The sequence below is a fragment of the Peromyscus leucopus genome, chromosome 3 (genome assembly GCF_004664715.2).
Source record: "Peromyscus leucopus breed LL Stock chromosome 3, UCI_PerLeu_2.1, whole genome shotgun sequence".
Taxonomy (NCBI): Eukaryota; Metazoa; Chordata; class Mammalia; order Rodentia; family Cricetidae; genus Peromyscus; species Peromyscus leucopus.
In genome coordinates this window covers 104,486,095-104,499,582 of record NC_051065.1, presented here as the reverse complement: position 1 = coordinate 104,499,582, position 13,488 = coordinate 104,486,095, and the positions used below count along the sequence as shown (strand labels likewise).

Sequence of the window (13,488 nt, the reverse complement as noted above, 5' to 3'; positions counted from 1 at the left end):
GCAAGGTCTCTAAGGGGATTGAACCCAGAGGGATAGGGGAAAGGTGCGTGCGTGCGTGCGTGCGTACATCAGGGGACCAGTGGTGTGCCCCCAGTCCAAAGATGAAGGCCTGAAAGGTGTCTGGAGAAGCTGGAGTCTCATGTCTACAGCAGTAGGACAGTGATAGACATGTCGGCTCCAGAGAGTGGAGCGTGTTCACATAGACAGTCTGCGCAAGGCAGAAAAGTGTCCTGAATTCTCCTCATCCTTGGCTGTGCTGGCCACCTCCAGACATTCCTAGGTGTACCTCTGCCAAAGAAGTTTCTGGGTGGTCAGGTCATCTTACAAGGTTAAATCTGATAACCTAGGCAGGTCTGCACCCCATGCTCTATGATACTGGACAGACTTGGTACACTGGCCCTGTCCTATGAACACTCAGTCAGCTCAGGTACCTGAGATGTCCTAAGTTGCTAGTGAAGAGAGGCCCCACCTTCATAGATAGGTGTGAGTGGACACTTGCCATCTGAGCATGGACTAAGGCATCTGGGCCCTCTGTTTCTGCTGCCTGTAAAGGTATCATCTTTCATAGTCAGCTTTACAGAGTTCTTGTGTTTATGTCAGCCTTGGATACACAAGAAGGAGGCCCAAGATGGTCCTCACAGTAGAGGCTGAGACTGAAATGGAAACAGGGTCCAAAATAATGTTATGAAGGTCCTGCCGGCAGTGCTCGGCCCCCAGGAGATGATGCTAACTCTGGGGGCGTCAGTCTGCTGGGCTTGCTCTGCTGCCTGTAGATGTGCCTGAATGCAGGAGTGTTCCTCAGAGTAAGTGGTCCCTGGGCCCAGGCTGAGCAACAGTTCTTACTCCAAATCTAGTCATCTGAAATAAGCTTATTTTCTCTGGATACCTTTTTTCAACTGGTGCAATCAAACACAATTTAATTAACTTACCATTAGTAAATGGCTTTCTTTGCTTGGCTAACAAATGAGCCACCCAGAAACTTTGGTACCAGCTTCATTCCCATTTTTAATTATTTTGTGTCTACAGTGATGGAATATACTGTTTTCAATTTTGTCACTTTTCTAATCATTGTTTTTCTGTGAGTTAAGAATATTGTAATGTCAGGGTATATTGAGTTAACCTAAATAATTACAAGCACAGGGCTTTGCTGATGGGACTCAATAAGATGATGCCCTACACCCCATTGAGCCTCCACAGTGCACCCTTGGAAGCCCATTTCATCTTGTTTTCACATGAGGGGTCCACATGACTAACAGAAATCACTAGTACACCAGAGGCAGAAGCAGGAGGATCTCTGTGAGTTTAAGGCCAGCCTGGACTACATGGAAAAGCTTGCAAAGTTTAAATAAAGTGTCATTCTCCACTAAAACATAGATTGCACATGAGTTCCTTCTAAAGAGTACAGGATAGTGAGTGAAAAGCCGAGAAACTTTGCAAACCTGCCACAAGAAAACAAACACAAACAAATCTCTAGGTGAGTGTTGGGTGGAGTAGGCTGCTGGCCATCCTTGTTCCTGCAGTTGCAAGTCCCTGAAGGCCTTGTTCAGTCTCTGCCCCGATTGCTTCCTTGCTAGTAAGGCCCCGAAACTGCTGTGAGCTGCACCTAAATGTGGGTGTGCTCAAATAAGTCTTTTCATTAGTGAACACTAAAGTTTGACTTTCACTACGTTTTCATGTATCATGAAATATTCTTTTTAAAAATGTTTTTCAGCTCACTAGGCAAAAAGCTGGTCTTAACTCACCAGCTATCTAAGAGCAGGTCCAGGCAGAGTCTGACCCCCTGGTCAGTTTGCTGCTCCTTGTCTATGTGGTAAACAGCTCTTGCTGAGGCATGATCTTCCTCTGAGGGAATCCTGGTCACAGCTACAGATGACCAACCCTGCTTGCTCCACAGCCCCAGGACTTGGGCCATGCAGTAGGGGCTCACAGGGGGTAGAGACATCTGGAGTGTCACTCAGGAGGAGAAGAAAGCAGTCTGAAGGGCTGGAGCTCTCTGGAGATGCTCAAGGCTGGCCTGTCTGGCAGTGGGCTAGCCCCTGGGGGTTGGGGGAGCATTTAAATGTGCACTGTTTGAAAGGAAAATACAAAGAATGAATCAGATTTTGAGAGAGAATGAATGGAATGGAAGAGATGGAAGAAATGCTGATTCACCGAAGGAAAACTGGAGTGAACTTGATAAACCAACAGAAATAAGAAAAACAAGAATAATGCTAAGAAATGATGACAAAGATACAGAGGACAAGATTAAGAAGTACTTACTGTACTAAATAAATGCCAGCTATAAAGACAGATTAATAGATTGGGTTAAAACACAACTTTACTGACATGCTATCTCTAAGAAGCAAAAGTAAAAAATAAAGGATGTCAGAAGACTAAGCAGAAAGATCATGTGAGTGGACCTTTAACAGAGGAGGGGCAGTTACAGATCTGAAGCAAAGAGGGGTAGCACTTAGTAACAGGCACAGTTACAGACCCGGACCAAATACATGAAAAGTCAGACCTGACAGGAATCCAGGGAGATGGGGTGTGCATTTTCAGATGCAGTGTTCAGCCTCCCTCGGGGTATATGTAAATAAAAGTGTTAGGTGTATAATAGTGTGGGTTTGTAAAGATCTAGCAGAAATTATGAGTTGCTAAGGGTATGTCAAGTTGAGCAGAACTACTGGGCCCTGTCCTCACAGGTTCCTAGTGCATACAGATTTAGACACCCAGCTGCTATGAGCCAGGGGCCAGAAAAGTGAGTCTTCCTATGGGCCAGCGGGACAAAAGCCCATGGATGCAGTGGAAAACTGAGAGGCAGGAGAGGAGAAACAGAACTCCACCTAAGGTGGAGCAAGCCCAGAGGAGCGGGACCTTTGAGCTGTGTCTTGAGCAGCTAAAGAGCCACTGGTCAGACATGGAAGAATATGGAGGGTTCCAGGTCCGGGGGCTGCTTCTGTGACACAAAGAGGCCAACCAGTGCCTGGCCCTGAACCACTAGGGGAGCCCTCAGCCAGGCCACCCAGCCAGCACCCAGTGACAGTCAGGGCCTCTTCTTGGAATAGGGGATTGGTGGGCTTGGGAGCAGTGGCTTTGGTTCCCAGAGTGGAATCATCTCAGAGCTCGACCTACAGAAACTGTCCTGAGGAAGCTTCAACCACCCGCTCTGCCACACCCTGTGACTCAAGTCTTCCCGACCCAGTTTATCTGGATCCTAAGAACTCCTCGGTCTGACAGAACCTGCTCCATCGAGCCACATTTCTCCTCCCTAGCACTTCTGCCTTCCTTGGCATCAGGTGAGATTTGGTGCCCAGCAGCACCTGCCTGCATGCCCAGCACATGCTGACTGTTGCTGAATTCGGGACACCACCGATCTGACTTCCAGCACCGTCCTCCTCCTGCCTCAGCACCTGGCAGCAGCTCACATAGCCCCACACAAATGACGGCACACAGGAGAAAGGTCTGCCAGCTCTTACCACACGATCTGTTTAGATAGAGAACCCTTACAAAAACTAGACAGCACTGTGCACAGCACTAAAGTGGACCCCAGGGTGTGGTGAGTGGATAAAGAATAGGAAACAAACATGGAAAGTACTGGTACTTTGCCAGGCATAAGTCGACCTTTGTTAAGCCCTGTGCATCGTGACCATACTCACATGAGCATTGCTTGTGGCACACGATCCTGGGTCCAGGCTGAAGTGGCAAGAAGCTGCCCCCACTGTGTGTGGCGGGGGAGTCAAACCAGGCATACTGGCTACTGCAGGTCTGGCCCCATGGCGCCAATCAGAAAGGCCTCAGGCTGGACTTCAGGAGCCTGAGGCATGGACCCAACCAAGTGTAAACATACAGACGCCACCAGGAGTACTGGCCAGCTTTGAAGTCTGACCAGCACTGCCTCGGGCTCCTGGCTCTACGTAGCTCCACTGCTGATGGTTTGTTAAGCCTGCCCAGGACCTGAAGGAACCTACCACCTGCTTCTTCCTGAGCAGGGACAGCCCAGGCCTGGGGTTCCTGCACGGGTCATCTGCAGCACTCCAGTCCCTGGTGGAAGTTGCTCCCTGGTCTTTCAGTCTATCGTGCTGTTCTTGCCTACAGGTTTCCAGCCAACAGGGTGGAGGCTATGGACCCTTGAACAGATGGGTCCCAGGAGGCAGAGGTTATGAAGGTCCACTGCAACAGCTTGCTTTTCTCTGGCTCTAACCTGACCGTAGCCCCAGCCTCTCTCCTGGCTTCCAGGGTCAGAGTCTGATCACTGGAGCCCAGCTCCACTGCTTACCCACTTTGGAGATTGCGTTCATGTTCAGAAGTAGATGCAGGTCAGGTGGCTGAACACAGTAGAAAACCAGCTCTGGAAACTAGGACTGAGTTGGGGCACAGAGTAGCATGACTGTGCTGTGTCGCTCTATCTAACCCGAGTCCTCTGTAATAGTGCTGTCTGTGGTGGGAGTTGAGAGCACATGTGAGAAGGTCAGGGGCCTGGCAGATAGTCCGTACTACTCATCTCCTTTTCCCTGTGGAGGGCAGCAGGCAGGAGCCCTCACTTAGGACCTCTTTAGCCCCGACAGATGTTTTACCCAGGAGGGACTCAACTCAGGTGATGGCTGCACATACAGAACAGGTAAGGAGTGTTCAAGGAGGAAGGAGGCCTGGCCTGAGGGAAGCAACCTTACCAGCCTGAGAGCCTGTGGTGAGCAGAGGTGTGGTACAGCTATCCCAGGCAGCAGCCTGTCGTGAGGCACGTCACTGGCCTACCCCAGATGTCAGGTTCTGAGCCTCTGGAGTATGTTTGATGAGCTGAGACCATTTCAGGCTAACTTACTTTCCCAGGCTTGACACAGGCCTTATGATGAAGTTGCTCATTGCTCACAGACTTTGGTGCCAGAAACCTTGTCTTATCCCTGCAACAACCTTGAGAAACAGAGAACTGTGTCTAGTTTTACAGAAGCAGAACCCGAGGTACAGCATGGTGAGTTGACTTGCCTGGGCGCTGCAGTAGGGAGGCAAGAACCAGCCCTATCCCGTGGGTTAGCCCGGGGCCTCTGCTTTTCCATCAGGCCAGGCTGCTGGGGAGGAGGAGGAGGAAGAGGACTGTTTTCTGCTGATGCATAAAGGGCACACCATTCTGTCTGTCAGTGTCAGTGACTTCAGGTGGACTGGAAGAGGAGATACCTCAGTAGCAAGGGGCTCCTTCCTCCTGAGACTGCTGGTCCCTGTCTTCTCCCAGGATACTGTCCAGAGTGGAAAGGAGAGGTGGAGACTGGGGTACCCTGCTGCTGTGAAGACTGAGTGTGGGTCCTGCCCTCCCTCCTGTCCAGAAGTCCTGATCCCTGCAGCTGGGGTTTCTGGGTATGTTAGATCACCTGCCCCACATGTCCCTCCATCCCCACTTAAGTGTGACATTCACTAATGCAGTCTCTTCTAATGGTCATTGTGCTGTCAGTCTTGGTGTTCTGGCCAGTATCAATGTCCTAATCCTAACAAGCTATGTCATGAAAAAACTGAGGTTCAGAGAAGTCCCCTGCCCCAGGCCATGATGCTATAAGAGACAGGGCCAGAACTCAAGCAACTAGAACCATTTCCCTTCTGGGAACACAGGGCCCTCCCTCCTCACTATAATGGGGAGACTGGCTTGCTCTTCACCAGTGACTTCCCTTCCTGTACAGTGAACTAGTCGAAGCTTCAGAACTTGGGCAATTCCCAAGCCTCATCCTGGGAACCAAGCCCTGGAAGAGAGACACATGTAATGACATAATTATGTGCACCAGCAGCCAAGTCCCTGCTCAAAAGCTGGGGACAATGGGGACTCTCCTGGCATGGCAGCAAGAGCCTGGACACACAGCTGTAACTGCTGAGGGAGCTTGATCCCTCCAGCAACCATGGGCGGGTAGATGAAGCAAATTACTCATGCAAACAGTGAAAGTCCCCACTTGAGCTATTGTGACCGCTGGCCTGTGTTCAGCATTGTCCCCAGGAACAAGGCCACCAGCAAACCCCACAGGCATTGCCTTCGGTTTGACACCGGTGATTGATTCAGAATTCAAGTCCTCTAACTGCTCTGGCAGGGCTTTCCTCACCGTGTGCTGGTGTCTGCTCTGTAGTCTGTCACTGCAAGAGTCTGAGTTGGGCCACGGGGCTTCTTTGGTGTGGGCAGCTAGACAGGGCAGCCTGAAAGGGGGCTGGGCTCCAGGTCCCACTGTGTTGCCAGCTCCACCTTCCTCCCTTCCTCCCTTCCTCCTCCCTCTAGACCACTTGTGAGAAGTAGAGTCCCTGATCATAGGGACTGTCTCCTCTCCTGGCAGGGTTTTCCCTGAGCTGGGGCAAGCAGGGTTGAGGCTGCTCAGAACCCCTGGGCTGGGCTTCTAGCACCTGAGTCAGCCAGGTAACATTGGCCCAGGGGAACCCAGACACCAGAGAAAACCTTGCTGGACTCATTCACAGCAGTGACATCTCCCCTGCCCCTTAGGTCTTGTGAGGAGTAGTCAGAACAACCCCCGCTTGGGCTCTGAGCAGCAGGACTTGATAGTCTGGGTGAAATGGACTTGATGGCCTCCTCTGCTCTCCAGCATGGCCTCAGGAGTAACCACACTCTGGGTGCCACCCTAGGTCACCCTCAGTCTCCTGTGTGGGGCTGACACAGACAAAGACCACTCTGTCTTTTATGTAAAGTCTTTATGCCACTCACTCAGTTGTGTGAAGTGATCATAGGAGCTGTAAGCAGGCATGGCCACCAGTATCCAGGGAATGCACAGGAACCAGGGGGTTGAACTCCGTCTGCACCCTTCCTGGACTTAACCTGCCCTTGGGAATGAAGACACAGAGGTTAATGGAGGACACAGTGAACCTAGTTGGTGCTAGTATGTCTTCTGGCCAGGCCATAAAACAAGAAAGCAGGAATGACAGAGACACTTCTTTTGGATTTTAAATCCTTTTAGCTGCCACTCTTGCCATAGCAGAACTGAGGCCAACCAGCAAGATGTAGCCCCTATAGGCTCTGGTGAAGCCACAAAAAGCCCATTAACTTCACACCTTTACCTGGATCCTTAAAACAATACTGGGCATGGTGGCACATGCCTTTAATACCAGCACTCATGCGGCAAGGCCAGTCTGCTCTATGGCAAGCTCCAGGACAGCCAGGGCTACAGAGAGAGACCCTGTCTCAAAAAACAAACAAAAATATTGTGGTAATATAGGTCCGTGAACAGGGCTTCACACACGCCAGCAGCCCAGCAGGACTGGCGGCCCAGACATCATTGGTCAGCCAGACAAGAACACAGCAAGTGTGGAGCCCTAGAACTTTACTTGGCCTTGTTTAGGTAGCACTAAAACTAACTTCAGGGACTTCTCTGGAGCTTTTTGACAGTCTCCTGATATTAACAGAAGTACTCTGTTCCTTGGCAAGGACCTGGTTTATGGAAAGAGGGAGGCTCCACTGTCTTTGTGGCTTTTGGCTTATAACAGTTTATAGCCGAAAGACGGGAGAGAGGGCCCAGTAAGGAGGCGCCTTCTGCAGGTCTTTGCTAATGGATAGCATGCCACCCAGCTCTGTGTGCAGGAAGCCAGGCCTGCAGGCTCACTGGACAGCCAGCTCTGGCCACCGAGCTGCAGAACTGAGTAGGCAGCATCTGGGCTGGAATCAGCTCTACAGTCTTCCTAAGAAGATGAAAAAAAGAAGAAAACCAGTTGATGGGGGGTGTGGCGCACACCTTTAATCCCAGCACTTGGGAGGCAGAAGCAGGAGGGTCTCTGGGTCAAGGCCAGCCTGGTCTACAGAGTGAGTTTCAGGACAGCCAGGGCTACACAGAGAAACCCTGTCTGGGGGCTTAATGCAGGGGTTTGGGGGGGGAGCACGACCATTTTTCCAATGCTGGCAGTAGGCCTCTCATAGATGAGTCTTGTCTCCCTTGGACATACCACATTAATGATAAAGTTTTGTCCCCAGGGAGCAAAGAGCCACGCAGCCTCCCACCCCTTCTTCCCCCTCAGTTCCATGCATGCATGCTTGTGCTTTCCCATCATCTCTGAGCACATGTGTACCAAGCTCTGTGGGATGTGGGGTATAAAGAAGAACCCCTTTCCTTGAAGGAATTTTAATCCTTTGCAGGATTAAATGGACAAGCTATCAGGTTTTAAGACAGGGTAGCCAAGCTCAGAACCAGGAGTTCTGTCTTCCACCTGGGGGTTGGGAAGGCTACCTGAAACAGGATGCAGAGTGGAACCTGGGTTGATAGGGAGGAATCCCCCAGGGGACAGAGGAAGAGGGTGATAGGGGCATGCAGAAAGATCACTGAGGCTTGAGATCATCCCATCTAGGTGGATTCTGGCTGGCCATGCATACCCACAGATGCCAGCTAGATATCTGCCTTGATGTTGCACTGTAGGTACTTAGGAATAATGCAGGTCCTTATGGGAAGAATGAATAGGATGGATTTGTTACTGGTTTGGTCTCAGTAATTAACTCTTTTTGGGGACGGGTTGTTTGTTTGTTTATTTGTTTGTTTGTATGTTTTTCTGAACCAGGGGCTCACTATGTAGCTCTAGCTGTCTTGGAACTTGCTCTGTAGACCAAGCTAGCCTTGAACTCACAGAGATTCTCCTGCTTTTTCCTACCCTGGGATTAAAGGCATGTGCCACTACCGCCTGGCCAAACTTTGATTTTTTTTTTTAAAGACAGGGTCTTACTAGTAGTATATAGCCTGGGCTGACCTTGAACTTTCTAAGTACCCTAGATCCTCCTTGAACACATGCTTATCTTCCTGCCTCAACCTTCCGGACAGCTGGGCTCACAAGGCATGTGCTACCATGCCCTACTGGTGATGTTTTTTTAAGATGCTTTCAAAGTAAGCTATGAGCTCTTGGTCCAAGGACTGCCTTTCTTAATCCGTGGACACAGTGATGCTGGAGGTAGTCTGGGTCTCAGGTGTATCTGTCTCGGAGATCCTCAGCATCCTGGGCAGCACTCTAGCCACTGCTTCAGTGTGGAAAGGAGCTACATCATGCTGGCTGCTGGTCTGGGCCAAATCCTTGTGTGCTGCTCCTCAGATCCGACTCCCTTAGGTAGGAGGAAGTCCCTGAAGGTGATGAGGAGGGAGGCCCAGAGGAAACATGGTAGACAGCATAGCATAGCAACAAGGGCTGATCATGACCTGAACACATGGGGACTGCTCACTCTGGAGCCATTAGGCCAGGTAAGCTAAACTATTCAAGCCAGACTAGGCTGTAGAGGTGAACAGTAATGGATCCTGCCCTCTTGGGCAGGGAGCCCAGCTCTTCACAGTGACCATTCTGTGGTTGTGGTATGGGTTTCTATGAAGCAGCAAGCTCCTATCTTGTGCCATTTGGAATTGGGGATGTCCAGGCTGGGCAGCAAGGTGCAACTTGCTTGCTTGCTTTTTTGTTTTGTTTTGTTTGTTTGTTGTTTGTTTGTTTCTCAAGGCAAGATTTCTCTATGTAATGGTTCTGGCTGTCCTGGTACTCTCTTTGTAGCCCAGGCTGGCCTTGAACTCAGAGAGATCCACCTGCCTCTGCCTCCCAAGTGCTGGGATTAAAGGCATGCACCACCACTGCCCATCTAGGCGCAGCTTTCATAAAGCCTAATCAGTGGAACTTCCTGGATGCCAGTGAGCAGAAGGCTGGCACTGCTGGCTCAGAGGGCTGAGTAGACAGACCCACCCTCTGAGAGCAGGGGCTGCCCTGGGGGAGTGTGCTGGAGCCATCTCGGAGGGAAAGGAGGAGTTGCTGTGTGGGAAAGAGGCTTGTGAGTTACAGAGGGCTGCACAAGTGGAGACTGTAATTCTTATCATTGTTTGTATCCAATTCATCAATCACCAGGAGAGAAGGAATGCGGGGCCTTTTATCTACTGCTATGAATCAAGGAGAATAGGATATGTTTTTCCAAAAGGGTTTTAGGGTAAATGAGACAGTTTCTACTTTTCAAAACAATCTATCTAGGGTGCTTGGCCAGATCCAAGCCTCTTTAGTAGCAGTGAGATGTTTCTGCATCTTAGCAGGAGATAGCCCAATGGCCCAGGGCATGCACCTCAGAAGGGGACAGCCACTAGAAGTGACTGGAAGAAACTGTCCTCTACTTGTGGCTGTCAAGAAAGAATAGGTTTGCCTGGTTAAGTGAAAGATAAATACTTACCTGTTTCTTTTAAATTTTTGTTGGTTTGGTTTTGGTTTGTTTTTTGAGGGGTGCAGGGGAGGTTCAAGACAGGGTTTCCTTGTGTAGTCCCGGCTGTCCTGGAACTTGCTCTGTAGACCAGGCTAGCCTCAAACTCACAGGGATCTGCCTGCCTCTGCCTCCCAAGTGGTGGGATTAAAGGCGTGCAGCACCATCTGGCTTAGTTTTTAATTTTAATTTTGGACAGATAATTCATTCATTTCAAAGATCAGAATGTAGGAAAGATATATAGTGAAAAATTCTCCAGGCACTGCATGGCCTTCCCCTGAGGCAGCAGCTTCTCTTGATTCCACGTACCCCTACTGCACACTGCTTTGCTAGTGCCCACCCAGTGTCCTGTGACCTTCATACCTTTTCCTCTTTGTGGTCACTGTGGCCAGTGGGAGCCAGGCTCCATTTTTCTGCATGTTGGCTGGGACTTTGAATTGATCCAAGGCCGTGGCTACCGGACACTGACAGTGTGTAGCCTGTGTGCTGCCATTTCCCACCTGGACAAGCATCTCTAAAGGGCATTTTCCTAGAAGCACCGTGTGTGGCTGAGAGATCTGTGAGTGCATTTTCCATAGTAGTTGCCAGAATGAGGGACACTTCTTATAATAGGGTCTGACTTAGTGGCTGAGCACAGTATCTACAGAGTGGGTTGGTGAGGACAAGAACCAGCCAGGTAGAGAAGGGGTCTCACTCCCAGCTGTAATGAAGCTCTTATTGACAAGACTCTGGCAGGCTAGGTACAAATGCAGCTAGGCTGAGTGCAGGGACATATGTGGGAGAAGACAGCTCATGATAGAATCCATTCAGGATGACTGCCCACCCACCCCCCCGCCGCCAACATATATGCCTCTTGTCAGCCTGAGTACCCACAAAGAGATGAGGGGGCAGCCAAAGTCCCTGGCAGGGATGTGAGCTTTGAAGAAATGGGCCTGGCAAGGTAGCAGGGGCCAGGGACCATAAGGAATCTTGCTGGAACTAGACCGACAGGGGGCATCATTGAGGGGAGATGCATACTGCATAGTGAGCAAAGAAAAGCTCCAAGCAAGGCCTGTGGGTAAGGTGGGATGGCAGGGCGGATGGGACTGCTCCCTAGAGACTCTCCTGGGGGATGCCAGAGCCACAGGAGCCTCGAAGGCAGGGGCAGGGAATATGGCCCAAGGCCACCTCTGCCCCTCCAGATCGCTGACCCTAGAAGATTTGTATCTTGGCTTTAGCATGGGGCTTCTGAGGTTGCCATGACTGTTGATCCTTCTTAGTGCCTGTGTTAAGGAATATGGTGAATATTTAGTAGTGGGTCAGACCTTCTCCCTAGTCTGTATACATTATTATATATGAGGTGGGCACAGCACTTCACCCCAGAGTCAGTTCTTAGCATGCACTACTAATGCCTCCTCTCCTATGTGGGGACAGGTAATGGATGACTACAGCGTGATTGGACGCTCCCTGTTCAAAAAGGAGACCAACATCCAGCTCTTTGTGGGGCTTAAGGTTCAGCTGTCGACAGGGGAGCAGGGCATCATCGACAGTGCCTTCGGCCAGAGTGGCAAGTTCAAGATCCACATCCCTGGTGAGTGCAGTTGCATCTGTGCAGAGTGTGGGGGAGATGGCAGGCCCAAGCACAGTCGGGACAGCATTGCTAGCCTTAGCTTCTGGCTAGGAAGCCAGTGAGTCCTGAGAAGGTCTGGGCAGGGACAAGGTCAGGGTTGAATTTTATCCCACTGTTTACTGTTTTGGACACACCTCAGCTTCCTGGTGAAGTAGGTATTGATCTTACAGAGAGCTCAACAGAGGAGGGAAGGGAAAACCTGCCAGGACTGGCACAGCACCATGGTGCCCAGTAGATTCAAGCAAACTGTAGAGACCATCAGGCTCGGGGCCATGTGTGTGGCTGTGTCAGGGTGTCACCTGCTTCTGGAGGTGGAGCCTCTGTGTTTCTTTCCTGTAGTCATCCTTTAGGTCATGTGAGTATTTATACAGTCTGCATTTTATTGAAGTTGACTGTGTATCAGGCCAATGCTTGATACTAGAGGTATGGAGCTTGTTGTGGGAGAGGACAGGCAGTGAGCAAATAAATATCCACAGACAGCGCAAGACAAGTGCAGGCCTGAGCTGGGATGTGCAAGGTGTGTGAAGGCCTGAGCTGAAACTTAGCTGGGTGTGGGAGGGGTGGCCATCAGAGGTGGGCATGCACTGGTGTGGGAGTGATGCAAGTGTGAGGTGGCCGTGTGTTAAGTGTTTGAGGGCTGCAGGTCTGAGGGTCCTGAGTGAGATCTGGGGATGTGGGGGAGTCATATACTGGCTGTGTGAGGGCTGCATGTCTGAGGTGATGTACTAAGTACACATGGGCTGGAGGTCATGGGCCGGAGTATCCTGGGAGGTTGAACAGGTAGTGCCCAGGTTACAAGCAGGGCCTACGCATAATTCCTTATGGCACAGGAGGCACTGAGGGGTCTGTTTGTAGTGAGTAATGCATTATGATCCTCAGGCTTTTACCCCCACATACTTTGTACTATGACAGTTTTCAACTGAATAAAGTTGAAATATTTACAGGGACCCATCTCTGGTAGCACGCAGACTCATAGTTTTCTGTGGCTCCAGGACTCTGGGTTGGGAAAGGATAGACGTGAAGGGAGGTTTAGATGAGGTGAGCAAGGTCATCTTGGTTTGTAATTTCTTGGCTAAATCAGCCCTGATTCAAGCCAGGAAGGAGGGCTCATTGGCCACACCTCGGGTAAGGCTAGGGGACCCAGAGGGCCACAGATAACATTGCCCTCTCACAAAGGGAGGCAGCAGTCACCAGAGGCCCTGTCTCTCTGTGCCTCTCTGGGGTTAGGAAGCATCAGGTAGGCCCATAGCAGAGACAAGGACCACTGTCTTGTATAGCCAGCTGCTTACCAGCTGGGCACACAGCTCACCTAAAACAGTGCCTGAGTCAAAGAGTTCACAGCCAGTTCTCCATCCACTCCGCAGTGCTGTGAGCCCCACTGTCATCCACTCCGCAGTGCTCTGAGTCCCACTGTCATCTACTCCGCAGTGCTGAGTCCCACTGTCATCCACCCCGCAGTGCTCTGAGTCCCACTGTCATCCACTCCGCAGTGCTGAGTCCCACTGTCATCCACTCCGCAGTGCTCTGAGTCCCACTGTCATCCACTCCGCAGTGCTGAGTCCCACTGTCATCCACTCCGCAGTGCTCTGAGTCCCACTGTCATCCACTCCGCAGTGCTGAGTCCCACTGTCATCCACTCCGCAGTGCTGTGAGCCCCACTGTCATCCACTCCGCAGTGCTGAGTCCCACTGTCATCCACTCCGCAGTGCTCTGAGTCCCACTGTCATCCACT

At 50.9% G+C, this 13,488-nt stretch overlaps 1 protein-coding gene across 2 annotated transcripts in view; it reads left to right on the top strand.

Annotated features, from left to right (window-relative positions):
• Eefsec (eukaryotic elongation factor, selenocysteine-tRNA specific) overlaps nt 1–13,488 on the top strand; it is a 214,039-nt gene that overhangs the window by 174,492 nt on the left and 26,059 nt on the right. The window contains exon 6 of one of the 2 annotated variants that reach the window (XM_028854210.2): nt 11,561–11,717. The exons of the other annotated variant lie outside the window; for it this stretch is intronic. Coding sequence (XP_028710043.1) covers nt 11,561–11,717 — 157 coding nt within the window. The remainder of the gene's footprint in view (nt 1–11,560; nt 11,718–13,488) is intronic. 2 annotated transcript variants of the gene reach the window in all.